This window comes from Pseudogymnoascus verrucosus (assembly GCF_001662655.1).
Source record: "Pseudogymnoascus verrucosus strain UAMH 10579 unplaced genomic scaffold scaffold_37, whole genome shotgun sequence".
Classification (NCBI taxonomy): domain Eukaryota; kingdom Fungi; phylum Ascomycota; class Leotiomycetes; order Thelebolales; family Thelebolaceae; genus Pseudogymnoascus; species Pseudogymnoascus verrucosus.
In genome coordinates this window covers 264,042-291,554 of record NW_017263688.1, presented here as the reverse complement: position 1 = coordinate 291,554, position 27,513 = coordinate 264,042, and the positions used below count along the sequence as shown (strand labels likewise).

The 27,513-nt window shown below is 48.4% G+C and overlaps 11 protein-coding genes across 11 annotated transcripts; 4 read left to right on the top strand and 7 right to left on the bottom strand.

Moving 5' to 3' along the window:
• Positions 1-334: 334 nt before the first annotated feature.
• Positions 335-3,082, bottom strand: VE01_07980 (uncharacterized protein). Its single transcript, XM_059463922.1, has 6 exons — positions 2,934-3,082; positions 2,174-2,869; positions 1,838-1,913; positions 1,491-1,668; positions 1,305-1,426; positions 335-1,136 (listed from the first exon to the last, which is right to left on the bottom strand). The coding sequence occupies exons 1-6, from the start codon at positions 2,944-2,946 to the stop codon at positions 425-427; spliced, it is 1,797 nt and encodes a 598-aa protein (XP_059319516.1). The 5' UTR covers positions 2,947-3,082; the 3' UTR covers positions 335-424.
• A 123-nt stretch (positions 3,083-3,205) lies between these two features.
• VE01_07979 (uncharacterized protein) lies at positions 3,206-3,786 on the top strand (the record flags this gene model as incomplete). Its single annotated transcript, XM_018277407.2, has 2 exons — positions 3,206-3,558; positions 3,780-3,786. Exons 1-2 carry the CDS (start codon positions 3,308-3,310, stop codon positions 3,784-3,786), a joined length of 258 nt encoding a protein of 85 aa, XP_018128295.1. The 5' UTR covers positions 3,206-3,307.
• Positions 3,787-4,718: 932 nt separating this feature from the next.
• On the bottom strand, positions 4,719-7,835 carry VE01_07978 (uncharacterized protein; the record flags this gene model as incomplete). Its single annotated transcript, XM_018277406.2, has 3 exons — positions 4,719-6,016; positions 6,071-7,679; positions 7,745-7,835. The coding sequence occupies 3 exons, from the start codon at positions 7,833-7,835 to the stop codon at positions 4,789-4,791; spliced, it is 2,928 nt and encodes a 975-aa protein (XP_018128294.1). The 3' UTR covers positions 4,719-4,788.
• Positions 7,836-8,059: 224 nt separating this feature from the next.
• VE01_07977 (uncharacterized protein) lies at positions 8,060-9,161 on the bottom strand. The gene is made up of 2 exons (XM_018277405.2): positions 8,259-9,161; positions 8,060-8,187 (listed from the first exon to the last, which is right to left on the bottom strand). The coding sequence occupies exons 1-2, from the start codon at positions 8,928-8,930 to the stop codon at positions 8,116-8,118; spliced, it is 744 nt and encodes a 247-aa protein (XP_018128299.1). The 5' UTR covers positions 8,931-9,161; the 3' UTR covers positions 8,060-8,115.
• A 3,416-nt stretch (positions 9,162-12,577) lies between these two features.
• On the bottom strand, positions 12,578-14,194 carry VE01_07976 (uncharacterized protein). Its single transcript, XM_018277404.2, has one exon. It carries the CDS (start codon positions 13,715-13,717, stop codon positions 12,848-12,850), a length of 870 nt encoding a protein of 289 aa, XP_018128298.1. The 5' UTR covers positions 13,718-14,194; the 3' UTR covers positions 12,578-12,847.
• Positions 14,195-15,261: 1,067 nt separating this feature from the next.
• Positions 15,262-16,195, bottom strand: VE01_07975 (uncharacterized protein; the record flags this gene model as incomplete). The annotated part of the gene is made up of 3 exons (XM_018277403.1): positions 15,262-15,412; positions 15,468-15,720; positions 15,811-16,195. 3 exons carry the CDS (start codon positions 16,193-16,195, stop codon positions 15,262-15,264), a joined length of 789 nt encoding a protein of 262 aa, XP_018128297.1.
• Positions 16,196-16,592: 397 nt separating this feature from the next.
• Positions 16,593-17,608, top strand: VE01_07974 (uncharacterized protein; the record flags this gene model as incomplete). The annotated part of the gene is made up of 5 exons (XM_018277402.1): positions 16,593-16,596; positions 16,751-16,984; positions 17,012-17,085; positions 17,144-17,167; positions 17,222-17,608. 5 exons carry the CDS (start codon positions 16,593-16,595, stop codon positions 17,606-17,608), a joined length of 723 nt encoding a protein of 240 aa, XP_018128296.1.
• A 704-nt stretch (positions 17,609-18,312) lies between these two features.
• VE01_07973 (uncharacterized protein) lies at positions 18,313-18,734 on the top strand (the record flags this gene model as incomplete). The annotated part of the gene is made up of 2 exons (XM_018277401.1): positions 18,313-18,437; positions 18,500-18,734. 2 exons carry the CDS (start codon positions 18,313-18,315, stop codon positions 18,732-18,734), a joined length of 360 nt encoding a protein of 119 aa, XP_018128303.1.
• Positions 18,735-19,165: 431 nt separating this feature from the next.
• VE01_07972 (uncharacterized protein) lies at positions 19,166-21,416 on the top strand. Its single transcript, XM_018277400.2, has one exon. The coding sequence runs from the start codon at positions 19,492-19,494 to the stop codon at positions 21,298-21,300; it is 1,809 nt and encodes a 602-aa protein (XP_018128302.1). The 5' UTR covers positions 19,166-19,491; the 3' UTR covers positions 21,301-21,416.
• Positions 21,417-21,423: 7 nt separating this feature from the next.
• Positions 21,424-24,124, bottom strand: VE01_07971 (uncharacterized protein; the record flags this gene model as incomplete). The annotated part of the gene is made up of 4 exons (XM_018277399.2): positions 21,424-22,348; positions 22,398-22,804; positions 22,852-24,023; positions 24,077-24,124. The coding sequence occupies 4 exons, from the start codon at positions 24,122-24,124 to the stop codon at positions 21,498-21,500; spliced, it is 2,478 nt and encodes an 825-aa protein (XP_018128301.1). The 3' UTR covers positions 21,424-21,497.
• Positions 24,125-25,097: 973 nt separating this feature from the next.
• On the bottom strand, positions 25,098-27,206 carry VE01_07970 (uncharacterized protein; the record flags this gene model as incomplete). The annotated part of the gene is made up of 3 exons (XM_018277398.1): positions 25,098-26,305; positions 26,355-27,136; positions 27,202-27,206. The coding sequence occupies 3 exons, from the start codon at positions 27,204-27,206 to the stop codon at positions 25,098-25,100; spliced, it is 1,995 nt and encodes a 664-aa protein (XP_018128300.1).
• Positions 27,207-27,513: the final 307 nt, after the last annotated feature.

Here is a 27,513-nt window from a genome sequence, read left to right as displayed (position 1 = left end):
TATATGCCTATGGTTGCTGTAATGTAGTTTCGTTCTTGCATGCTAAGTTCTCATATTCTAAGAGCATGCTAGTGTTTGCAGAAGCGTTATCACGAGTGATAGTAAAAACTGCAGGAGTAATACCATAGTCGTCTGTAACAGCTATAACTGCTCTGCAAGATATTCACTAGAATGGAGACAGATTACGAGGATTCCCCTATCCTCTTTACCCCACTCAAACTACAAGTTGAAAAGTGAGACTGTACGGTTCGAACATGAGCTAGAAGAGCAGAAGACATTTTTACTCAGACGGTGTTTCGCCTGGTGACGATACTGCACGGTTTGTACAGAAATACTGCGTACTATTGAGAACATTGGTTAATATTGCAATACTCAATTCCAATATTGTATTGCATGATATTCAGACGCCCAGGTGTTTGTATTATTACCCACACCGAGTCTTCTGCACCTCCTCCCAAAGTCTAATGCCCTCATCATCCAGTTCGTCCTGCCACAACACAGTTCTGAAAATATCTTTCACACGCTCCCACCTTCGCAATTCAAATGTGTCGCAAAGATCCCTAAACAGTCTCACAAACCACGGCTTCTCAGGTCCACCATCACTAGACACCGCGCCAAATCCCACCGCCCAGACAAGTTTCTCTCGACTCCGCACATCCAAGCCCCACTTCCACAAATCAGCCAGCTCAAAGACTGATTGCAACGCAACTTGGAGTTTGCTCGTTTTGACAACGCCGAAGTTGCAGAAGTTGTCTCGCAAATTTGCACGCAAGTATATCAGAGCTGCAATGGCACAGGAATGGTCGAGCGGGTTCTTGAATGCGGGAGGGTTGTGAATCAGGTCGAAAATCCTGCGTTCCATGTGCTGAATTTCGTCGCTGATTTGGATGCGGGAACGGTTGAGAGGACTGAGGGATCGGCTTACTACTGCCAGTTCGGTGGCGAAGGTTCTGAGTTCATCGATGACGGTGTCAATATTTGGTTTGGTAGAAGGCATGATGGACGATGGCACTCCGAATTGTGTAGTTTCCTGGTGGCAGAAACGTGTTTCCGTAGGAGGGAGTACGGCGAGCGGGGGCTCAAAGGCGGGAAAGCGTGGAGGCTGCCACAAGTCATTGGCCGTGTTCAAATCTGCCCTGGTTTGAGTTAGTAGAGTATGTTAGGCTGCTTTCTCAGAACATTGAAGTTGGCTTCGAAAAGGAGCGCAACACTTGTCCGCAACTCATATATATTCACCTCTGCTCCAAGCTCTTGCTGGATATATGACGGCAGTGGAAGCCCACCAGGGTGACTCAATCCCTTACCAAGTAATCAATCGTTTTAGGTCGAGGGGAAAGTTCCCCCGTTCGAAACCACCGCGCCTCGTCACCATATCTTTTAAACCTCTCATGTGAAGCTCTATATTAGGAAGTGATCCATTGGCCGACTGGCATAATAGTCAGCGGTTTTGCGTCATTTGATACACCCACTTTAATTAAGGGGAGTCCAACCTCATATATGATCAGAGTGGCAACTGCACTCATCGTACCATTACTGCAACTCTCCGTCGGGTCTTGAAGTCTCTCGTGGATTATCTGGATTGCACTCGAAAGGTGAAGTAGGCTCTCTACTGGACTCCCGTATCGGCACTTCAGTCGAAAGGTCGCCGAGTAGTGAGAGAGCACAGCACTAGGAATTTCGGAATCAGCATCGTTCAGTTAGCTAACAGAGTCAGAGTTGATGAGCTGCGAAGACACGTCTTATCCGGCGTGTTTCGTCCAACATATTTTAAGATATATTTAGGGTCTGATTTCATGAACCAATGCCGACTAGGAAAACTATAGGCCGGATTACGTACTGGAATGCTGCCTCGTCTTGAACTGCAAGCCCGAAGAAGGCTTTACAGTATGGTATTAGAGGTGAATCATCTTTAACTGTTGTTAAGTTAGTAATTTGAAATATGTTGTGAATCGTCAAATGAAAGTCTCGGCATGGAGCGAGCAATATAATGATAGAGGAAATCAGGCACATCATCAGAATTTTACTTTGGGGGCGGAAGCTTTGGAATTCTTCAACGCTCCAACTGCTATTGATAATGATGGAAATCATTGCATAAAACCACTTGAGACAACAAAAAAGAGAACTGTGAGGGTAGCATTCATATTTCATACTCCATATTTGGATTTGTACTCACAGTAGTCGCGAATCAAGATCTGCTCCCGAGGGGTGATGTTCAAAGACATGGCGTCAAACGGATCCATAGCGCAAGAACTTACGCCGTATAGGGAACTACCTCGAGGGTAGAGCAGTGTTTTCAACCAGGTTAGCTGTTGCTCTTTGGTCCATCTTACGAGCTCCGCGACGTTTTCTTGACTAGAATCATCTGGTGGTGGCCCGATTGCAGTCCTAAAGCTGGATTCTGGGAATAATTTATTTTCTTCATTTTCCCTAGCTATAATTCTCTGCCTTGGCCTCGTCACTGCCAGGCGAGAAGTTCCAGCCAAACGTTGGAGCGCTGGTGATGCTCTGACCGCCGAAGGCTGCTTGTCCGAACCGATGGATGGACTCGTGAAGTTCAGGCTTCTTTTGCCTCGTTTATTCGCTCGTTTATTCGACGTCAGTTTCAGACCCTCTGGGCCGAGTCTGAATCGGTGAACTTGGCCCGTCGTGGAACCATCGGTACGCTTCATTGATGGAGGCTTTGGGCAAGCTCTGCGTGAAGGCGCCCTAGCTCTGCGGCCATAGTGAGAGGCGTTCTCTCGAATTATTCGTTTAGCCGAGTCATCTATTGTCGTCGTGCTAGTTGTATTCACGAATTGTAGGCCAAGACTTGCTTCAGAATCAACGATTCTCGGTGTTGAGCACGTTATCCTATCTGGACCTCGCACCGCTGAATTGCTTTCCCTTAGCTTCTGCCACAGTCCAACAGAGAGACATCATAGGAAAGGGCTCACTTGATGACTTCATTTTCAATCTAACTTTGTATCGTCTTGGTCAATTCTAAACCCGAAAATATTGTCCGACTGCGCGTCTCAAAGTATTTGGGGCTTTAATGCTGATTTAACATGGTGACATAATGCATTTATTTTGCGTTAACTCTGATTCCATAAGCACGTGATGGCTAAATGGGAAGGCGTGGAGCTTGTCCTGGTCGGGGCCGTCCATCCCCGCCATTGGTTTATGTAAGCAACGAGGCTACAAGGTTTTGACAACACGTCTTTAACTTCCAGCTCTGTCGACACCTTTCCTTTCTTCTCTTTCAGGATTCTTGCAAATTAGAATCGTAGATCAAAGCTTTATCACGGAACCCTCATAACAAAGCGGCAAAATGACCATCTCCAGCCAGCGAAGTGAATCAAAGCCGTTGGCCACGCAACCGCCTCCATCATCTAAACCCTGTGCAAGCCATCGCATGGACGACTATCTATTCGATGATATCAATTGCCCCGAAGATGAGGAACTAGAGATGTGTGAAAAGAGACGTCGTGGCCTCAGTGTGCCGTCGAACAGGGGCAGCGAGCTTGAGTTATACCGCAGCCGTTGGAAAGCTAGTGCTAAATCCAACTCCTTCTACACTAGGTTTGTCCTATATTTTAAATATTAAGCCTATGCCTAATAGATAATAAACTAATTAATATTAAGAATATTACACTAAAGAATATTAATCTAAGTTATGTTATAAGTAAAACATGATTCCACTAAGATCCTAATTACCTCATGTAAGGAATTACGCAGGACCTAACCTTAGTAGCAGCGCGGCCCTAAGCTGACATCGTCAAACCCTCAGGGTTACGGCTTAGTCATTAGGGTCCTTAGGGTTCTCAAAAATAGTGGACGCGCAGCAGGCTTGCAATTACAAACTTGGCCGGACACCTGGCAGACACGCATAGCGACCTTCATTTGAAGACTCGAAAAGATATCGTTTCTGAATATTTGGGTTTGCAAATATGCCGACCACCAGATTATAATTTTCAATTTGGACTAAGGCCGATCCGATGCACTGGGTAAGTGTCAAACTGCAGACCTTCTTTACAGTTCCTGGAAATTCCCTTCATTACTTCTGCGCTGTCGTCCTGGGGGCAAGGCAGCTGCGATGGACCTGTTGTTCTCCGGCCGCTGCATTAATGGGCTGAAGAGCATGCCCTTGATGACACGACTTCTGTTAGCTAGTCCACACCATTTAGACGCACACAGTCGGCCGTTTAAATTCCATAGAAAACGGAGACCCTCCATTGAAGAGATGGAGTAGATTCCGTAGACAGCATGGGGTCGGATTGGAGGATAGTCAGTACCAGACAATTGCCCTAGCCGCTATCACGCGTGCTGCACATCTCAGTAATGAGGACCAGGCCGTGAATAACATCCACGATATACTCAAAGCGTAATAGGGGTGTCGTAGGGTTTCTGCTGCGTATCAAAAGTAAGACAGTGTCACGAGCAATCACAATTATAGTTCAAGCGTATGATTTGGTGCCTTGGTAGCCATTATACTTGTGGAATGTACTGTTACGACTCCCGTACAGGATTCTTTACTTCTTATCCGGACTCCGAAACATAGCCTCTCACCCACTATTCCTCTTCAGCCGATGCACCAGTTCATGAATCGTCATGTACTTCCGCATCAACACCCCATCCCAACATGCACCTCCATCTTTGTCCCCACGCTATCCACACTAATAATGCTACTCCTCGAACTCCCAATCGACCCCCGATCATCCACCCCATCCATCAAATTTTCTTCCGGCACCACCGCAATCCTGCTCCCCTTGTCATACCAACTGTGATGGTTCGTGAACCGCCCCTTGGGCTTCACCCCTGCTTCCGCAGCCCCGACTCCTGCGCCACGAGCGCAGACTCTGCAAACGTCATGTGCCGCGGCTTACTGAAGTGGAGGCCGTGCGAGCATGTGTGCTTCTTCCCCTTCACCACGCACGCGATGCCCTTCTTCTTGTCGTCCGCCTTGCGCATCTCCTCTCTCCAGCTCCCGATGATCTCCTTCTCGACCGTCTCATACCCGCCACGTTCCTGCAAGATGAGCAGTTCCTCAAGACCCTGAGCAACACGCGAGAGCATGACGTGTGTCTGCAGGCAGAAATCAGTCGACTTCTCGAGTTCTTTGTAGATACTCTTGAGCAGGTTGGCTGGTACACCGGTCACGGCCCCGACGGGCTTGAGGACGAGGCCGCCAACGCCCTTTATTACGCCGGACATGGCGCCCCCGATGCCGTTTTCTTGAGCGCCGTGCACAGGCTGCGTCACGAGGCCGGAGACGCCGTCGATGATGCCGAGGGCGAAGTCTTTATCAGCAGCCTGGAGACCAGATTGGAAGCTCGAGATCGGGGCCGTGTGGCGGACCGTGGTGTCGCCGTACAGCTTTGGTGCGTTGTGAAAGCCGCCTGACAAGGCGGAGAAGAGGTCGAGAGGTGCTTTGAGCAGAAATTCGGCGGCGTGGGCTGTGAATCTCTTCAAGTGCGTAGGGCGGTGCTTAATGAGCTGGTGCGGCGAGATGGGGGAGGCGGGGTCGGACCTATCCAGTATATCAGAGGATCGGGATGGCTCTTTAGCGACAAATTCCTTCTCCTCTTTCTTGAGCTTTGGGAGGATTTCTGGGGACAGCTGGATGTTGTTAATGGCGTCCATGTTTGCGTAGTGTGGCTTGGGCTCCTTTTCGGTGCTAGTGCTGGTGGTGCTGGTGATGGAGGCTGTGTCGGTGCTTGCTTTGTGCATGGAGGGGTAGGAGGAGTTGATGGCCTCCGAGGCAGGGCGCCGGGCGCCGATAGTTTCAAATTTACCGGTGGGGAGGGAAGTGGAGGATGAGTCTCTGGAGTTGAGATCAGTCAAGGAGTCATTGGCGGTGCCAGAAAGGGAGCCCCGGGAGCCGTGGTTGTCAATTTGCGTTTTTAGGCCGTGATAGAATTCAGTGGGGAGATCGGCGACGCCCATGGCAAGGGAGCCAAGGGCTCTAATGAGAGCGGAGGTGACACCGGAAACTGGATCCCAAGGGCCGTCTTCGAGTTGGTATTCTCGTGGTCGGTAACTATGAGGTGTCAGTTATGAGAACATGTGATAAGAGACAAAAAGGGTAACATACAGCTTGAGATCCTTCAAATCAACCAGCCCCTGATTGATCAAAACAGTGGCCGCAAGTCCACTCAATCTGACGTCTGTCTTCTTGACTCTCCATATAGCTGGTCTATCTGAAAGCACAGAACATCTAATTTCGTCGCCAAGATGCGCATGGAACAGTTTAGCTCCCTCTCCCGCACCATCCTCCTTAGGCATTTTCTCTCCTAGCTGCTTCGCCCTGATGAGGGTCTCTGGTTTAAGAGCAAACTCAAGCTGCTTCACCAGGTTACCCACACTCAACTTCTTGAATGGAATTGGCTCTGGCCCAGCACCCGCTCCGGCAATCATCTTTGCCCAGAATGGCTGATCGCCAAACAATGGGACGACAACAGTTGGACGACCTGCAGCAATACCTGCGGCAGTAGTACCAGCTCCACCGTGGTGAACCACAGCAGAAACGTGTTGAAAGAGGAAGTCGTGGGGAACGTTGCCAAGCATGAAGATATTGTCTGGAATTGTCAAAGCCTCGCCTCTAAGGCCACCCCATCCTTTAGGTGCGAGGGCTCTGATCCCGAGTTTCTTAGCAGCAGAGAATATCATGGTGGTCATCGCATCAGGGTCGTCAACGACGATAGATCCGAAGCCAATGTACACAGGTGGTGGGCCGTCAGCAAGGAATTTGAGAAGTTCAGGCGCAGGTGTGAATGACGAGGCAAGAGACAAGAAGTTGAAACTACAGATGGAAATGTGTGGTCCCCAATCCTTCGGCTTTGGAATCAAAGCAGGCGACCAGCAGTACGTAAATGGGATTCGTAGCCTGCTGTTCATTACTGGTGCCCACATGAGAGAGATGAATGCAAGATTGAGAATGGTGCGACGGAACCTGTTGATCACGTCGCCAAGACCTTGCCAAGTCATCATTTCCACCAGAGCGTAACTGAGGAAGTTCGTTTGGTCGCCGTCAGCATTGGAGGACCGGACGTTGACTAGAGGATGTGGGAAGGACTTTGTTGGTGACCAGGGCATCGTGAACATGAGATGAAGAGGGATTCCAAGCTTCTCAGCGCAGTGGATGTGGGCGAATGACGGTGGGTTAGCAATGATGGCATCTGCAATAAATGGAATGCCGTCCTCTACTTGTCGTTTAGCTTCAAATATTGGGTCTCCAGTGCCATCTCCTGCCTCGATACACGATCTCCAGCATCCAACAAGCATTTCATGGGTTCCTTGTCGACGCCTTCCAACTTCTCCACTTCGAAGAGTTGCAATATCTGGGATAAGACTAGGATTATGGACCATGAAAGCCATAAGTTCAGCAGGATCGCCTCCAATGTTAAAAAAATCGAGACCGTTCTCTTCGACTAAGGATCTGAAGATTAGGTGGGAAGCAATTCGTACTCTGTGACCGTACTTCTCGTGCAGGACCTTGCCCAAGGAAACGAAAGGTTGGACATCACCTCGGGAGCCGACGATCTGGATGACTGCATTCAGTGCTGGGCATTTCTCGTTGACGCCGTGAGTGAGATATTCGTGGACTTGCTGGATGATGTTATCATGGTGGTGCTCGAAAGCTGGCTTTAGGAGTTCTGTGAGCTTGGAGGTTTTCTCGTTGATATCGATGTCGAGACCGTGATCTAGCAGTATCAGCTGAGTCTACTAAGGGGTTCAGGATTCCTGCATTTGCGGCAGTCTCGTGAACAAATGGGAAGGCGGTTGAGGATGGAGGATAGCGGGTCTTCGGGGGCGATGTCTTCTTCTGGTGTACTATTTGGTGCGTCCTCGGGAAGCATTGCTAAATGTGATTTGTCTGTAGGTTGTCAGCATTATCCTAGTTAGGAAATATTTGATCCAGTATTATTGAAGCGCGGCGGACTTCAATATTATTGGATCAAATATTTCCTAACTAGGATAATGCTGACAACCTACAGAGATCGTTCCAGTATGGTGATCTGCACTTCAGAAAGTCATAATACAGGTGGATGACGTGAGTCTTAAACTTGATCGAAATCTAATTCTCGGCGAGACGCAAACTATGACATCTACGCTATATTCCAAGGCTCTATGCATTCTCTACCAAGGAACAGGGTTGCCATCAAAGCCCACAAACTTGCCGGACAGGGTCTCCTTTGTAGTTTGGTCAATCTATAACGACTATTAGATATCATTCATCAAAAACATGGAGTGAGTGGCATATCTGAACAATCTGTGCTTACCTGTTTTATTAAACCAGAGGCACTATCTTGAATAGTAACCGGAATCTCTGCCAAACCCGCCATGTCAGCCGCATGCTCACCCATGCGTGTCTGGACCCAGCCCGGATGCAGAGCAACCGCGCTGATCTTTGGATTCTCAAAATGGATCTTGGACGTGGCGTAGTTGGCGGCCGCCTTAGTGAGGCCGTAGGCGATAGTCGGCATAGGAATAGTGTCCATGAGGCCGATACTGGCGATAGTTGATGAGGTGATAAAGAAGCGGGGGTTCTCCGACTTCTCTAAAAGGGATTTCGTGGCCTGGAAGAGCTTGATCGGAGCGATGGTGTTAACCTCGAAATGCTTTCGCAGGTCTTCCGGCGTCACCTCAGAGACCGGGCCCCACTGCGTGAGAATACCGGAATTGGCCAGGACGACATCGATATGGCTGATACCATGCTGTGACTGGAGTGATTCCACAGCATCTTGAGCATCGGTATCGGAGCTTGCATCGACCTTGACAACGATGAGTTTGCTTCCACTAGCAACAGGGACTTCAGCAAGTTCTGTCGCAGTCGAGTCAGAAATGTCTCGGAGAGCGGCGATAACGGTTGTGTTGGGTCGGGAAAGGACTTGGGAGAGAATTCCTTTGCCGATCCCTCGATTCGCGCCAGTGATAAGCCAGATTGACGACATGGCAAGGGTGAAAGCCTGCGGTTATGTAGTGATTTGATGGTAGAAGAGGGAGGATGGATGTTTTCTTGTTCGTATTGATGCTATTTTTGCGAGTAGGCTGGGCGGTTGATGGTGCACGAAAGGTAGGTATGAAGTCAGTGTTATATAGACGAAGGCTGGTGGCTAAAACCAGCTTTGTCTCTGGGGATACTTGAAAGCGTGCTTTTGGTTATCTACGCCCTCTAAGTTAAGCCTGGTTGGTGATGGGGATGAATATTTCCTAAACGGGAAAATGGCGCGCAACAACTCCTGAGCCAACAAGCGCTCGCCTCAGCTGTGCCGTCGTCCTGTGCTCACATTAGTAACACCTACCATGACATAAGGATAATCTCCAAATGGCGATGCCATGCGGTGCGTCAGGGACCAGATCTTAGTGCCCCATTCTGATAAAGACAGTCTACGTATTTACGGGAGAGAAAAATCGATTAGCAATCGACGATACTTACTAACTAACCCAAGCAGAAATCGAATATTTCCTAACTGGGATAATGGTGATTACTGACCAATCACATTTAGCCATGCTTCCCGAGGACCCACCAAATAGTACACTTCTCCGTACTGCGTAGTCAGAACTATATTGAGTGGATCCTTAATTATTCGCGGCTCCCCAACTTAGCGCGGCCCCCAACTTACTGAGGGGCTACGAATATGATTCAGCAGGGACAAAACCGATCTGGATAATGCCAGACAATCTCATTTTGACTCACTTGCCACATTATCAAGGGTTTTCTTCAGCCACATTTGGCAACCGCACCTGCAATTTGAGCGTCTATTCCATAGGTCACATGGAACTTAACAGCCAATCTTGTCAGTGAGTTCCCGGAACCTGAACAATTTATTGCAGCACTACTTATGTTCGGTCTCGACGTATGCCTTTCCCACCACGAGACTTCACAAGCACTTCACTTGCTTCGTTCTCATAAGCCGTCGCGTTCTCCATCTACTCCTGATTGGCCGACCACATCAACTCCCAAACATGGCCATCCGTATCTTCAAAAACTTCTACCATACATGCCCTCATCTCCGGGAGCTAGGTCGGGTCCGCTGCACTCTCTACCACTAATGACCATCTCGATACTGTATAGCAGAGAGCACTACAACACAGTTGAAGCTGTATTGTATGTCTGCGAAAGCCCCGTTTATGGCAGCTGACGGGGGGCAGCAGGTAGAGTTAGAGCCATTACAAGTTTGCCGTCACACATAGGACATTTTCCCTTCTGCTACACAAACTGCGAGCAGAGGCAGTTATATTAAACGTTTCGCATGATTTCAATATTCGACTTTTTTCCTAATAACACCCTGAATCACTTCCTCTGCACTCCCACACTAATCCGACAACTCTCACTTCGACGGACCTCAACTCCCCTCTGTTTTCTTCTTACTACCATCTGCAGCCGACACCCTCCTCCTTTAAACCTCTCAAATATATTCGCCATAGATCTTCCTTCTTCTTCTGTTGCGGTATCATGTAGGTTCCGTAGCTATGTAAACAGTTAGAAGAAAGCTTAGTAAAGTCACTTCGGTATACAATTTATCTAATGGGTTCGTCTGGTCGTATATTTTAAGCTTATCAGCAAGCTACTTCAGCAGTTTTCTGCATATAGAACAAGTGAAATGCTCTGTATCTGCCCATGATGAGTAACATGTCGCGTTGCCATGTTATGATACACATTTGGTGAGACGAATGCGAACAGTTTAGCAAAAGGCACGGGTCTTCTAAATACATTTGTTCTGAACAAATGGAACACTCTCCCGTTACTGAAAGGACTTCAGTAGTTCCTTTCTTGAAAAGCCCACGGTCGGTAGCATATTGAAGCGTAGGGTCTTATAGGCCTAACAGTATTATATTTACTCTTTTCAACGTAGCCTGAGCTTCTACATTGTCTGGATCGTAATCTAGAGCAGTTTGATACGTCCTTAATGCTTTTACTAGGTCCTTGACGCTTTTAAAAAAGCAACTACATCTGTAAAGGGCCTTAGACATCTTGTTTTTGTCCATGTTATCTTTGTGCCGAAGCGCAAATTTGTTCATGTCCATAAGTTCCTGGCCATCATATTTACTCATCTTGATGCAAGTTTGGACCTAGTTGGAATGGAGATCGAGCTGAAGCTGAATCTAAGCTGGAGATGTGTCTTTGCCATTAAGAATATGGAGGGCACTTGAATAAGTCTAAAATGCTGCGATATAGTTCTTCTGTCTGTAGGCCTCATTGCCCTTCTCCTTTAACTCTGACGCCTCCTTAAACAGCATAATTTGCTAATGTCTAGCGACAATCGGGCGTATTTTTCGACAGTATCTTAGCCTGGTAGCGGGTGGGAAGCGCTCGCGAAAGAGCCGTAGGCAGTAGAGGGGTATCGTTGCTTACGGATGTAGCAATACTTAGATTGACAGTAATGTCTACGGCGGTCGTTCCTCTGGCATTTCTTCTTGAATGTAGGATAATATGTCCCCTATTCGAACATCGATGGGCTGTCCTGCCTCGAAAATATTAGTGATGCCTTTATAAGGGGGTCGACACTAACTTTGGGATTAGTTGAGGTGTTTTGCTATGCTGGAAAGGCGCTGGTGTACGCTAGATCCGGATGACTTATAATTGAAACGCACATTTGCCTTATGGATAAATTCTAGCTAGCCATAATGGTGCTAGCGGATGATGGTGCACTGCGGCTGGAGCGTAAAACTTCAAATGTTAAACCCTTGAATATCATTGTAATTTTACTATAGAGAGCTGTTTGCCTTCGGGGAATACATGCATACCACGGTCTATGTAAAGGCTCATCATCGAGCCTTAAAGGAAACGGTAGAAGAAAGGGTTAGCATTGAATCGAATCTTAAAGAATATCATGGAAGACATGGTCATCATCGAGTCTCAAAGGCGGCTTAGGCTACAATAATGACAAAATTAAATAACCAGAATATCTCTAGTAATGACTCCAATGTCTTGGCATTGTGGCTCAAACAAATATTAAAGAGTCTACAAAGAGGAATCCGATTTTGAAGCTGACTGTATTATCCACATTGTGCACAGTAAACATAGCCAAGAACGCAAAGATGTGGAGAGACCTAATTATATTATAGAACTAAAGATATGTTCGACCTTTGTCGCTCTAGACCTTCTACTTCTCTATATGAGCATGGAATAGATTCGCTTTTAGATGCACCCGCCTATTATCCTTGAGCCGTTGCTCTATCGTGCCGCTCTGAAGCGAATAGCTTACTACCACCCCCCCATTGACGAGCTTTATTTCTCTGTTATTCCACTCTTGGAAACCTCGGCCGCTGAAATGTCCTAGTCCGTTTCTCAAAGCCTGCCAACAGGGGTAGGTCATCATGTCCACACTGACATCGTGGCCCCATTTTAGAGCTACGAGTGGTTATCTGCGCCTCGAATCAAGCTCCGTTAAAAAGTCAGTAGGGAAAGTAACAACTACAGCGTAAATCGGTCCCCATTGAAAGTCAATGTCACAAGGTCAGCTATTTTCAGTGCGGACACCCTCGTAGCTACTGGTCCAAAGGAGTGGGGCTAGCTTGCTACGGAGTTGGACCAAAGCTTCCTCCCCTAAGCCACCTGACTCCGTAATATCACCGGATTTCCCTACTATAATAGCAATAAGATTGATTACATATCTCAAATATCACTTTATATACGCTGTGGTATATGAGATACTCAGTAAGAAAAACTCGCAGTATATAAGAAATAAAGTACCTCGTTGTGGTATACGAGGTATTTGCTGATAATATTATAGAAGGGCTATTAAGACTGAATAGATCTCGACTAGACAGATCTTCTCAAGACCAACTCTATAACAAATAGCATCCCCTCAAGAGGATCCAGTCTCATTCCACTAGTATCCAGTGTGCTGCCTTCATTTGATACTTAAGCATCTAAGAATACGTTAATCAGTTTCGAAAACTGGTCCGCATACTCGTTCAGGAACCCGTGTCCGACGTCCGGGAACAAGTGTAGGTGGGCATCCGCATTGGCTAACTTCTTGAAAATGACCCAACTGTTGACTGTCGGGATGAGAACGTCGTTGTCGCCATTTGCGACGAGAACGGGGATCTTAAGTTCATGTAGACGGTCGTAGGAGCCTTCAGACGCGAAGTCACGACTCCCCCACCGGATGACGGCGCCGATCTGAGCATTGGTACCCTCAGAACCAACGTAGTCGGAGCGATTCGAGCGAGCAGCGTTCATGCGCTTCCACCATGTGTCGCCAAGGGCTTGCTTTTTTGCCGTCAGCGAGTAGAAAGCTGTCAAAAAAGCATCGCGCGCTTCTTGCTCATTAGACGCGGTGGCCAAGCGCTGAGTAGCAAGCGGGTCACCACCTTCGACACCTTCACCAGCGCTGGGCCCAGTGCCAGCCAGGACGAGCTTGCGAACGACAGTTGGTGCATTCAGGGCTGTCATCTGGGCCACAAAACCTCCCATAGAGAAGCCCAATACATCAATCAGGGGAATGTTCAGGGCCTTAACGACCGCGACGACGTTCCAAGCCCACTCTGCATACGTTCCGGGAACTGTGCCACTGCTCTTTCCAACGCCTGAATTGTCGATGAGAATGAGCGGGCGGACAGCAGCGATGGGATCAATCAGCGCTGGATCCCAGTGATCGAAGGTGCCTCTGAAATGCTGCAGGAACACTAGAGGGACGTCGGTCTTAGCTGTTGAGCCGAAACGAAGGTATGCGAAGCGCGTGCCATTGACCTCGACGTATTGAGGCTCGGCTGTGCTGTAAGTCGTCATGACTTCTGAAGCCAGGGCTGGACTAGGAGCTTTGGGAAATAAGGCTTCGAATTTATAATAGATTACTCGTGATGGAACAGTCAGGAGCTGACCGTGTTGTTATGCTTTCCCTGCTGGACGATGAATATAATGACCCAGGAGGTTATCCTCACACTCTTTATATATGTTCGTCTCGAGTGCATTCATAATCAACTCAAGTTGGTACGTAGTTAATTCGTCTCTTTGTTAGTGTAATCTAACCCATATTCTTGGACATGGGTTGGATTATCGTAGCGTGCTAGCTGATAAAAGGTTTGGTGTTGTGGAGTAGTTCCTAAAGAAACGTTCACCGCAAGCCAACATTTAGTAATCAAAATCATATGGTCGATTTGTGCGGAGAGCTCCATAGAAAATGGTTGTTGAGAGTTGATTGAAGGATTGATTGATTTCATGCTAGGGATGTGTCAAATACGGGCTTGAAACACACTAAAAGGCGGTGTATGAAAAGGGTAATACTCGCATTCGCTGCGAGGCTCGCACTGGGTGCCTATGTAACACGCGCTACTTAAGTTAATGCGTCCTCTGAAATTCGGTTAAGTAAGCACTATACCATTTTCCAAATTAGGGAATTCGCTCCAATAAAAATGGAATAAGCTCCATCTTATCCCTGTCAACGCACTACTGTAGTGTATCCACTCAGAATGTTAAAATATTACTCTTACGGTCTAGTCTAAAAAACATTGATTAAGTAATTAGTTACCATTTTCTAAATTAGGAAATTCTGAATGTTAACTCACGTCGGCAGTTTGAATCATCGCTAAAGCATAACTTCGGATGGCGATTTATCTGCCACTTTAGTCTCCTTGCTGATGAATAGACCCCGTGGCGATAGACTACAGTGGACCATTAAATGATTTGAAAGCAGGAATTACAGTGGCTTCACATTGCTGCTTACACACTCCTTCCTTGATAATATTAGATTGCTGGTATCAATTTCATGGTTCCCTCAGCCACTGAATAATCCCTCCTCATCTCTGTGTATATATGTATACTCAGATGGCAAACGACCTTGTATTTATCACTGGTGGCACTGGCCATGCCGGAGGATTTTACTCTTAGTAGCAAGCCGGCTTCCACAGAACCCGCTCATCTGAAGTATTTGTAACGCTGGGTCTTAAACTATAAGACTCACAGAGGTTTTGTTACGTTGGTTTACTTATCAGAGGAGGCAGGGGATCAGACACAAAGGCTTTCTTAAAACACGTTACAGTATATAACAAATACTATATTAAGTTGAGCACGAAGCTCCTATCTAAGAACTAACTATCTACTTATATAGTGGCGTCTTGCCAAATGGATCTTCTCTGCTACTTAGACGATCCCTAGGTGATACCTAGACGCTCCTCATACGATCCTGGATCACAAAGGATCGGGATCACGTGGTCTGGGTTCTCATAACCTCCTTTCGACTAATGACTGTAGTTTCCCTTATGCAGCTTCTCAGCCAATCCCTTGTCCGGCGCTAATGATGGGGTGGAGCCGTAACAGTATTAGGCCATGCAGTATTAGACCTTCACCCCATCAATCAGGATATCCACGCCTTCCTTGTTGTAAAAGCTGAACAGACCCTCTATAGCGCTGCTCTCATGCGTGGGATACGGGTAGTACCAGATCAGATTCTCGTACTTCTTGCCCTTTACAGTCAACGAAAAGTACCTGTCAAGCCTTGGTTAGCGCTGTTCGCTCAACCCAACTCCGTAGGCCGCCATACCAAGCTTCTCCCTTATACGGGCAGGCCGATTTCAGATCGCTCTTTTCCACGCTTCCCCAGTCCAGGATACTCGTCGCGGGGAGGTAGTATACTCCCTTAGCTCTAGTCTCGTTGAGAATCACAGCCACCTTTGACTGCGCGACTATCTCCCCGTTGACTTTGATCACAATATCGTGGGTGACGGCGTGGGTGTCGATGCGCTTGTAGGGGTTCTTGATGGCCTTGGCGAGAGCACCGTTCTCAAACCAGGCGTCTGTGTCCGTCTCAGATCACGACTTTGGCAGCTTCAATGCCATTGGAACAGCATTGAATAGATGGGGGGACAAAGCAAAGGCTATCTTACCAAGCTCGCTCCGGTCAAATCTGATATATCCCTTTAGTGGTCCATCGACAAACCTCGCCCATGTTGTCTTCTTGGATCCCACAGTCAGGCTCTCGATGATAGCATGTGGCTGGCCATCTTTTCCTTTGACCGTCTTAACTGGAGCAAGGCTGACTGATTCGTTGGGGCTGTCTGTCTTGATATCCTTGTGGAGCGTCTTTGCAGGAATGTAATACCGAGGATAACCAGTTTCGGTTTCCCAGACCAGAGATGGCTTTGCAGTGACGGTAGTCGAGGCGATATATAGACCCCCCAGCGCAAGCGTCAGTTGCTTCCGGCCTACTTCGGAACGGAATGTGCCATTGTTAACGATGTTGCTGACTTCAGCTACGTGTGTCGACGACATGACAGCGAGTATTTTGTTGTTGAGAGATTATCGTGCAGAGTGCAATATAATCCGGCGAGATGATAACTCTAGATGGCCAGAGCCTGCTGTCCGGATGAGTGGTGTATGACGAACATCAGCGTACTTATCAAACAACTCGTATATTCCTAGCACTCTGGCAAGCCACTGCAAGCGAGTGTTGATGCCGCTCTGTCTGATTCTTACAGACCACCTCTATATTCTTCTACGTCATCACCCATGGTGAAACCAGCTAGGCCATGGCCTGCCTTGGTCTGTGTGGGAAAATAGTATGCTGGTTACTTTGCGAACTAGAAGGACCCGCTTAACTCCGACTGCTGTTTAATGTGGCAAGGCAGTGAGCCGAACGTTAACCCATAGCGGAGAATCCCAAACCTTGATGTGTAAGTACCATTATCTAAATATGGAAATAAACCTAGCTCATATTAGAGCTACGAGGGGATACTCCGGCCAATCTAGCTCTCTTCGTCGTTACGGGATAGAAGAACATACATTTGTCCTAATGGTGGCTTTGATCACATCTGCTTACCATAACAGCACTAGAGCACGGTATTCTCCCCCTCACGGGAAAAGCCATCACCTGTTGGTACAAGCCGGGCCAAACATGGACAAGCCAATTTGGAGAGTTGGCAACCACAGTTGATGAATGCAGGGCTGAGCTTGTCGGCGCATATCTCATGGACGATCCTGAATTACTCTCGCTTTTTGGTTTCACAACAGACTCTGAGATTACAAACGATGACCATGAGTCTCCTTCACAGTCTAACATATGTTACAGCTACTCTAATGCATAATTAGTTACATATATCCTGTATCTCCAACTAGGTGTCGATGGCCTTCGAGGGCTACAGAATTTCAACATTGACAATAAGGTAAAGTTCCTTCAGATATACTGTTATTAACAATAATTAGCTAACCTTCCGATTCTAGAAATGGGGCCAGGCGCATAGCAGAGTAAGTAGCCTCATTTCTGCGTACTGACAATATGATACTAAAAAATCATCGAAGGCTCATTTCGCAATGTTGAAATGCCTAGTGACCGACGGGAACGGATTTATGTCTGTTAAGTGTGACTTAACTGAGAAAAGTCTAATCGTTCAGGTGGATCGTTCCAAGATCCGTACTCATGGCAAACGAGCCCTTCGAAATATGCTGTTGAGACTTCACATATATCGTTGTACAGCTGACATTCAGTCATGTCGCACGTATTATGAAGAATTGTCAAAAGTAGATGGCAAATACCTCGAATGGCGGGATATAGTTCTTGCGAATAAGGAGCCGAAATGGGTGTTTGTCCAGGCGAACACTTTCCTCCATGGAGATCAAGTACGCATCCGAGAGTATGATGCGACCGACGAAGGCGTCATCCAAAGCTGGGCAAAGCGGAGGGTGTAATGCTCTACCAAGACCTCGAGGCATTAATGCTGAATAACCTGTACGATTTGGAGTACAGTCTGAAGCAAAATAAGGCCCATCCCACCAATTATTATCACAGCCCAGAATGTGAGCCACGAAGCAGAGTCGCGCTTATCCTCCCATAATTGCTTCCAGGTGCGTGGCTTCTTCGACGCAAGGTGTCGTAGTAGCGGCAATAATCGACTCCGAAGAATGGGAAAATCATGGGATAGATCGTATGTCTCTCGCTCTTGCTTAGGACCGTTGGGATTAGATTGGTATTGTTTCCGACAACAAAGCTGTTCAAGAAATGTATCTTTTCCATTCTCTGGAATATTCTCAAATGGTGTGAGAGTCTGGAACAGTTGACGGCTTGCTTTACTTTGCCCGAACAGTAGGCGATATGACAGGATTATCTCTTGCAGCATATGGGCAACGTCGGCCTTTGTGGCCTATTGTCCCCCAGTGACATCCCGAGAAGTAGCACACGCATATATAGTACTGTTTTCAGACTGTCCAGGATCATCTGAAGGAATATTTGCGAGGCAAAATGAGGGATATCGAAAGAGAAAGAGTTTGTTCAAGTATGGATCGAACTCCATATGACACGACAGGCTGTCGACCCATTCAATATCCACATCGCCAATCGAAGATAGGATGTAGGCATTAAAATAAGCAGGCGACAGGGCCGTCTCGATGACACAATGCGGCTTGCATCCAAAGCTCTCACATTCCGTCAGAAATTACAAGGAAACAGACTCAAAACATGTGATTCTCTATACGATGTCGCAGATATGCTTGTCCGACAAGGGCGCCTTTCCTCAGCTATGTAAGTTTCAGATTCTCTCAGCTTGTTTGAATACACAGAGACTGGAGGCTAACGCTAAATAGCGAGCTCCTCAAACAGCTTATAGCTATATCAGAGACCTTAACCGAGGCCGAAGGGCAGCTTGCGCGAGCCAACTACAAGCTGAGTGTTTTGTATGGCGAGAAAGATATGCTCTCAGAGAGCCAAGCTTGTAAAGCTCGCGCTATTTCTCTGAGAGATAAACTGAGACCTGAAAGCAAAGATAGACCGTTTGAGGAAAGCGAGTTTATGAAGCTATGTCTTTTTATGTTGTGGTAAGAAAGAAAGGAATATAAATATTGTTATATTATTTTGCATTCCCCGTCACTCAAAGCTGCGAGGACATCTACGGATACTGTGCCTCTGATGGCTAATTACGGCTGACTGGCTGCCAAAGCAACTGTGCCAGTACGTTTTAAATTTGTGGACCATAACAACCCCTCCCTTCGGCACATGAATCGCTGCTGACGGGGCTGATTACGGGGCCACCGAAGCAACTGAACGAGTGATTTTTAAAGTTGGACCCCAGATTGCGTTCCGCACTGATGGGGATCGGCATTGGGATCGGGTGGAGAACGCTAAGCCCCGCGCCACGTCGGTCCTGCTTGGGTTAGCGTGGTTAGCAGCTCAACCCTGCTTATTTTTGGGAATCCAGCGGCACATTGAGCCGAATTGGGAATAGTAACATCCATCAACAACTTGATATTGTTCTATCATTTCCGGATTTCACTTTTAAGCTGACGGTGCGACGCTTCAGCCTCACCATCAACTTGCCGCCCCAGGTCTCGGCGTAAATCATCACTTGTTTGAGAAACTTACGAAGCCACAACGTGTTGACAGCAGCGGCACATTGAACCCACTTGGGTTATTATACGTCATGTTGCGATATTGGAACCCCGTGGATCTGCGACTGGCGATGAGAGACAAAATTTATATAACGAACAACATGTCGCCCTCCAAAGTTCCAGGACCAGCACACATCCAGTATAACAAAGCTTACAGTACTCCTTTGCTGTAAAGCCTTGGAAGATTCAACATGCGTTTTCCACTTTATAACCTACTTCTCATCCCGACATGTTCGAGATCAGTACTGGCAGACTTGCTAGTACCTAGCTACGAACCCCCCGTGGACATAGCCAGCAACAAAAGCCTTGTCGCTGTAGCATGGAGGAATGCTACGGCAACCCTCCATAAATACCTCAGTGATGGCAACGAAGACGGAGTCCCGGTTGCCATAGCTGCAATGAAGAATATCACCTTCTCAGTCGGCATGTTTTCGGTGAATGACCCTGCTGCCAGCAAAATGCAGTTCCACTACACCTCTCCTGAGATTGCGAATGCGCCAAACGGTACAAACAAGGTAGATGGAGATACCATCTACCGCATGGCCAGCGTTACAAAGGCCTTCACTGTCCTTGCAGGTTTGCTGGAACTGAACAGCACTCACTGGGAGCGTCCTATCACCGACTTTGTTCCTACACTTGCCAATTATACTCAAAATACACCCGGAGAAGATGATCCTACTCATATCACTGAATGGGGTAAAGTCACTCTCAGTGCTCTTGCGGCTCAGATTGCGGGGGTTCCTCGCGACCCATTTCTAGTTGGAGAAATTATAGACCCTGCAAAAATAACGGCCATGGGCCTACCACCTCTAAATCCAAACGACCCCCTGAGTCTCCCGCCATGCGCACTTCCCGAGAATTATAATAGCACCGACAGTGCCTGTAACGAAATACCGTCCATCGAGAGCATCCAGAACCGACCCCCGACGCTCCTTCCATGGACAAGCCCGGCATATGCAAACACCGGCTTTGTGCTGCTCGGCGTCGCAATCGCAAACATCACCGGCAAACCCCTGGCAGATGTGTACCGCGAGAGCATCTTCGAGCCCCTCGGCATGAAATCATCCAACGCCACGGTGCCACCCAAATCCGAGTGGCACCACTCTGTCATCCCCGACCTCACAGCCTTCGACATCAATGCCGGCATCCTAACCTCGTCGGGTGGCCTCCTCTCTACCACCAACGATATGGCCAAGTTTGGCGTCGGCATCCTCAACTCCACTCTTCTTCCCGATGACGAGACGCGCAAGTGGCTTAAGCCCGTCTCGCACACCGCGCACTTCGAGTACTCAATCGGCCGCCCGTGGGAGATCTTGCGCTACACGCACGCATCGGGTGTTATCACGGATATTTACACCAAGCTGGGCGACTCGGGCGCATACAGCGGTTTTATCGTCCTCTTACCAGATTACAATGCGGGTTTCTCGATTTTGTCAGGCAGTATATCATCGCTGCGATTCAGTGTCGTGGCGCAGATCGCGGAAGTCATCACTGACTCTATCGTACCCGCTTTGGCTGCCCAGGCTGCTAAAGAAGCGGAGAAGAAGTTCGCAGGCGTGTACAATTCAACCATACCAGGGCTAGAGTCGTCACTTACCTTGTCGGTCAACCATACTGTGGGCGCTGCGCCGGGTATAGTGATATCGTCTTGGACCAGCAACGGCACCGACGTTCTTGCCGCGCTGCCAGCAAGACTTGGACCGGGCCCATACCGGCTCGTACCATCCATTTCAGACTCGGAGTCGGGAACTGAGGCGTTCAGATTAGTCGCATCTCTTGATGCGCCGATCCCACCAAGCGCAGAGGCACCCAAGGGGTTGTTCACATCGATGAGCTATCTCGCCGCGGACTGGATTCTCCTCGATAGTCCCACATATGGTGGCATTGGGATATCGCTTTTTGTATTCAAGATTGGATCGGATGGGAATGTTGAAGAGGTCAGACCAGAAGCGTTCAGGGTCAGCTTGAAACGAACGGATTGGGGCTGGGGATGTAATTGAGAACAGGACTTGAGTAGTACTCCGCATCAGTTAGAATTTAGAATGATGGATTATTTAATTAGACCGTAATTTATGCTTCAGAAACTCCATTATATAAGCGTCTATATTCAAGAAAGAACATTAGCACCTGAATCAAAAACAAAATTGCAATTTATATACACGAAACTCCCACGTCCGTTAACATGAAATGAACTAGGCTACTTGAATCTGGAGTCTTCGTCAACCCAATCTCTAAATTTCACCTCAAATGGCGCCTCCAACGTCGCTTCAAATGCCGCCTCAAATGCCGCCTCAAATGTTGCCTCTAATGATGCCTCTAATGTTGCCTCTAATGTTGCCTCTAATGTTGCCCCTAATGTTGCCCCTAATGTCGCCGGATCTCTGCTTCCTGCGAAGTATGGACCCGTCAAGGCGTTTTGAGGGGAAATCTGGGGATTATGCTGAGCCCCAAAAAAGCTCAAATCCATGGAACTAGGTCCTAGCCCTTCTCCCTGTTTAGACTGACCCCCGTTTTCTGATAACTTCGCTACAGTTACCAACGGGTCATTATCATCATAAGGGGCGCCGTTATCGTTGTAAGAGGTAGGATCGGTCGGGGTGGAGCTACCGAAAGAGAAACCATCGCAAGGGTTAGGGGTGTAAGACGAGCTCGCTGTGGTACCGAACCTAGGGTCTTGCCCAAAGACAACAAAGGAGGGCGGTTGCGCTGGTGGACTCATTGTAGGTTCTAGCTGCGCCTGAGTAGGCTCGGGTTCTGCAATCTTTTGGCGTTTGATCGCTTTCCGCTTCCCCAATTGAGGCTTCGCTGCTGGACGTTTCGCCAGTTGGCGCTTCGCCGTTGAACTATTCGGCGGTTGACGTGTTGTCTTTGGTGTCTGTGCTGCCTGTAATTGTTCAAGTTGCCATTGACCTATCCCCTTCTGGAAAATCTGTGCGAGGAGAATGCGCTGCGGTTCATTGAAATAAGGGAGGTTTCCCATCCTTGCTTGGTTAACAAGTTCGCCATAAACGCGACCAAGAAGTTCCTGATGCGAAATAGTCACCGTAACTAATAATGGTTAGCAAAAGCTATAAATGGAGCTAGAGGGTATACTGACATGGATTACTAGGGATTTCGACGTCAGGAAATATGATGTACCAGGCGACTAGCCACTTCCCCAGTTCAAGTCGCGCTGCTGCTACTGTAGTGCTAGACTGGTTGATGTAGAGCTTGAGATTAGCATCAACCCACTTGTCGTGTTCGTCTTTATTGCATACGCTAGATGCAATTCCATGCTTCGCATATTGCTCTATAGCTTCCTCGACTTTTTTCTTCCGAGCTTTAGTTATCCCTTTCCGATTTGGTTTATCATTTTGAGCTTGAAGATCACGATGGCTTAGCTTCTCACAAGGAGTGAGCGATTGAAGCAGCTCTTCATGCTTCGTCCAAGAGCACTCATCCTCAAATAAGCGCTTGCAGCGCTGGCATTCCTCATAGAGTATATGGTGATTCAGGTAGTGGTCGCTAGTTAGTTGTCAGCATATATTATATTATGCGATTCGAAGACATACCTCCACAAACGCCGGAACTCGGGTGCCCAATGCCCCTTCCCATTACAACACGGATATCTCGCTGCCGCATGAATACAGAGCAAGGGAAGATGATGAAAACCCTCTGCAGGTAAAACTTCGTGAGAATCTATGGCCAACACGTTTTGATCTTTGTTCTCTGTGTCTGTGCCTCTGCTAGGTGAAGAAGATTGGCCTTCAAAGGGTGTTGCACCGCCATTTCCGGTGGCGTTGAAGCTTCCACTCCCAGTGTCCCGGCTGGGTTCGCCTTCCGGTGTGTCTGAGAGAGGTGGCGTAGTTGTTGAACTTCCACACTGTTCGTGAGTCTCGTCAGGGCATTCCGGTATGGACTCCAGAAGCTTAAAGCTTGGAACCTTGGGGACGAGGATCTCTTCGGAGGCAGGACACTTTGAAGAAACGTCCTTGCCATCCACATCCACAGCTACTTGAGAATCGGCATCGTCCCAAAGCCGTAATGGAGTCATATCTATATCCTCAATGGCAATGAGACCCTCCAAGACTGGTCCATCTGTTTTGCCACATATAGTTCGACTATTCGTTGGAATTAGTGACCGGAGTAGCACGTCGTTGAGTGGAATTGGAATCGCCGATTCGTGCGAGAGGCTCCACCCTTTCTTCTCAGGACGACGCACTGTGATGTTTCCGATTGCGGTTCCGCGTAGAATCTCCGTTACGAAGGTCGATAAGTCCTTGAAATACTTACTTGCGAGGAGATGACCCAGAGTAGGTTCTTTGGTCTTGATGACTGAGAGGTGGCCGAGGCGTAATACCTTTAATGCGGGCTGTGGAGGAGTAGCCGATCGTGTAAATGGAGATTCTGGCACGGATGACTTGGAGTCCTGCAAAGCGCAAAAGGAATAGTGGCCAGTCGATGCACCTCTGATGCTGATAGGTTTGTCATACCGTAAACCGTTGTTGGGCCCATGATTGATGGAGTGTTGTCGGTGAGGCCGATGAGAGCGGCCGACGTCGGTGTCGTCCTTTGCTGAAACTATGTAACATTTAATTCGATGTGGTATATCCTCGAAATATAACCGTTTCGCTCGATTTGTGGATGCTTTTAGGCTCGACAAAGCTTTTCGGGCTGTCGTTTTCAACTTCGCCCTGTTCGGTGATGGTGGTGCGGCCACGGCGGCCCGCGCCGTAGATAGTTTCTTTACGAATCTCTGTCAGCTTCTCAATTAAATCCATTGCGGTATCCACTTACCAGTTGTCCAACATTGTTCCTCCGGCTTGATGGAAGAACGTCAGCCATGGTGTTGGTGTTGGCGAGTTGCAGGAGCGCGCTCCTCCGCAATGAGGGATGAGAGTTGATAATTAGATAGCCTTAGTAGTTGAAAGTGATGATCTGGATAGTTGTTGTATAATGAAGGGTCCAAACTACACGTCTTAGAGAAAAACATCTCGCTGTATCCCGCGATAGTGGGATACTGCGATGTTCTGCCAGCCTTAGAATCTGCGAGATCTCGCAGAATGCCCAGTTCGCCCGTAAGTCTGTCAGACCGGTCGTGAGGGGCTGCGCTACTATTCCCGTAGTTATGAATTTTGATGTGCGGCTAGCAGGGTCCAAGAAAGGACTCCCATCGTATCATTTGAGGTGAACATGGGTGAATTGAGACAGTTACGCTTTTTGTGAATGATGCCGTTTTTATGCTCGACACCATAAAATGACTAGAAGATACTCTTGTGGGGGGCATGGGATCAGAGTTGTTGACAGAGCCTAGGGGTTGCCCATAAGACTCAGTGTCGCTGTGAGCGTTCATAGCGACTGTGAATACTATCGAGGCTTTCAGTCTCTTGGAATTGTATAGCTGCATATTATCATATTCTGGGTGTTGCGAAGGCAAGGTGCTTTAATCTCGAACTCAAATGAGGGGTGGTTGTATCATCTCAATGCCAGTGGCAATCCTTGGCGAAACAATCCATCTTCAGAAAACGCCCCGCCCGGTCGCCACAGTACCAACTTGATTCCTGACCCAAAATTCTACTTGCGTTAGCAACTACAGTAAGGGAAATGAGAGTATACTCTCAATAAAAGGTACGGTCTCACTGTGTCCGGCCAAGCACGTTGCAGATTTGAGTTCTTATAAAGTAACCGTCGCATACTCTCCTTGCGCTGTAGTTTGGTACAAGCCCATATATTATTCGTAACAAACGTCAACGCCGACATGAGTACCTCGCAACTGAATGCCCCCTTCCTTTCTCAACACTTTTCAGCCCGCCGTCACTCACGCATGCGCATTCCTATGCGCCGCAGCCTCAACCGCCCGATCCCAATCCGTCGTAGCGAGGAAGAACCCCTCACCCGCTGCCACCAACCCCAGCCCCACCGCAACACCGCCCCACAGCCCCTCCAACTTCCAATCAAGGCCAAACCCCGTCCCGAACGAAATCGGGAGCGCGATAACGTAGTAACAGAATAAGTTGATATAGCCGCCTATCTCCTGCCTCCCCAGGCCACGCAAGAGCCCATTCGACAGAGCGGCAAGCGCATCAAAGAGCTGGAACGCCGCGCAGATAGGTAGGACACGCGCGACGAGCTCGATAACCTCCGGGTCGTCGGTGAAGAGCTGGGGAATGTGGTGGCGCAGAGTCGAGAGCAAGATGACGTTGAAGAGGCCGACGAGGACGGCGCCGTAGATGGCCACCTTGGCTGAGGTGCGTGCAGCGCTCGACAATGTGGCGCCGATGAGGTTCGCAACACGCGTCGAGGCGGCGATTGATAGGGGGAACGGGATCTGGAAGGTGATTGCGCTGACGGTTCCGAGGACCGATTGCGCAGCGAGATGCGTGGTGCCGAAGTAGCTGGATGCCAGGACGAGGGCCTCGAAAGCAAGGAATTCGGCTTCGACCATAACGAGACCTGGCAGAGCGAGCTTCACCATTGGGCCCCAGTTGCTAAGGGCGCGGTGGTTGAAGCCATTCCAACATTGGTGGCCGTCGATGAAGTACACGTAGAGAAAAAGGAGGATGGGCAGCAAATTATGGGTCACTACAACGGCGATTGGGGCGCCAATGTAGCCCCATTCGAAGCGCCAGACGAAGAGCCAGTTCATAAAGGCGTTCAATGGCGCTGCGATAAGGAGGACATATGTCGTCGCGCTGAAAAGACCTTGCGCCTGGACGAAACGCTTGCCGCTCTCGAAGAGCGCATACCCTGGGAGCCCAAAAATTAGGACGCGGAGGTATAGGCCAGCTAGGTCTGCTGATTCCTTCTCCGGGACTATGGCTTCAAGAATTCGGTTTGAAAAAAGCCAAAAAATCCCAATTGGAATGGAGAGAGACCATAGAAATAGTACCATTCGTTGGCATTGAAGACCGACTAGGTGCTTGCGCCCAGAACCGTATGCCTGGGCACATAGCGTATCCAAACTGGTTGCCAGTCCCTGAAAAATGGCATAACCAGTGATATTTGCCGACATGGAAGCCAGAGAGACTAGCAACAAGTCAGCGTATTTCACTTAAGATTTCATGCCATATCTTACCAGCTCCCAACTCGATCTTCCCAATGTGTCCAACAGTAAAGATACTCGCCACCGTCAGGGAGTACTGCAAGAGGAATGTAATAATCAGAGGGGCCGAATATTGCGCCAGCGTCTTTGCTTCTCGCTGCCATGTCGTCTCAATCTTTCCTTCGCGAACTGCATCCTCCCATAGCCTATTCAACCTCTCGTGGATATCCCTAGCCGACTCGGGCGCACCATGTGAGAGCAAAGGAGAGGTTTCACTTGGCTGGGCTGTGAAGCCGGGAGCGAGTGCCTCAGGGGCCTCGTCGTCACCTCTGGCTCTTGGTACTTTCGTACTGAATATGCTACGATATATCCTAGATGGTAACGCTTCATCCTTTGACCGTGGGTGCTTTGGAGGCGCGAGATGATTGTCTCGCAGCAGGCTCTCTTCTTCCTTCCTTGCCTGCGCAATTTCTCTCTTGCTGAGATGATCGATTTCCGGATGCTGTGGGGCTATAGCGGGCCTGTTTCCTCCTCCAAAAGCAACGAAGCTAGGCCGCCTATAGGAGCCTGACATCTGGTGAGTTGGGCGAAGTGTGGAGGCCTCGGACTCGTTGTCGGAGCCCTCGCCATCCCCGCACGAGTCTATGCTGGCGGCATCGTCACCGCCGGAGCTCTCCGCGATATCTCGAGCGATTGACTCCTGTGCCAGTGGCGAACCTGATCGAAACGAGCTGCCAAAGTGCGAGTGGCCAGCAGAACCACTGCGTTGGCTTGATGTACCAGCAATGGGCCGTGATGAGCTCCCCGTGTTTCTACTGTCGTCTTGGTCAGTACTCGGCACCCCTGAGACGTTCTTAGCCAGATATGGCACGATACTTACCTCATTGCCGAATTGATTTCGTTATGTACTTATATCCGAGCAAGAATGTAAATTAAGGTTAAAGGGAGTTGAATGCAGCTGCTAATGCTGATATATGACTGTAGCCAAATTATTTCGCTCTCGTAGCTTGGTGGAGCTGTCAGGAAGCTTGGAAAGATCTGCACAACGAGATCCCGAGGCTATATAACAATACCCTGCCAATTAGGACGTATGAATTGTATATTTAAGAAAATGTCTAGCAGGCAAAGCAGATTCAACTATGTGCCAATGTTCCGCAAATATAAAGCAACGTAGCATAGTATGGGAGAAGGG

Excerpts from the sequence above, each read along its gene's own strand:
- VE01_07972 (XM_018277400.2), top strand. The coding sequence starts at position 19,492 with ATGCGTTTTCCACTTTATAACCTACTTCTCATCCCGACATGTTCGAGA.
- VE01_07980 (XM_059463922.1), bottom strand. Across the intron at positions 1,427-1,490 it reads CCACTCTGATCATATATGAG|TCGGCCAATGGATCACTTCC; the intron begins GTTGGACTCCCC and ends CTATTATGCCAG. Across the intron at positions 1,137-1,304 it reads CTAAAACGATTGATTACTTG|GGCAGATTTGAACACGGCCA; the intron begins GTAAGGGATTGA and ends AACTCAAACCAG.
- VE01_07976 (XM_018277404.2), bottom strand. The coding sequence starts at position 13,717 with ATGACGACTTACAGCACAGCCGAGCCTCAATACGTCGAGGTCAATGGC.
- VE01_07977 (XM_018277405.2), bottom strand. The coding sequence starts at position 8,930 with ATGTCGTCAATCTGGCTTATCACTGGCGCGAATCGAGGGATCGGCAAA. Across the intron at positions 8,188-8,258 it reads CCTCTGGTTTAATAAAACAG|ATTGACCAAACTACAAAGGA; the intron begins GTAAGCACAGAT and ends TAGTCGTTATAG.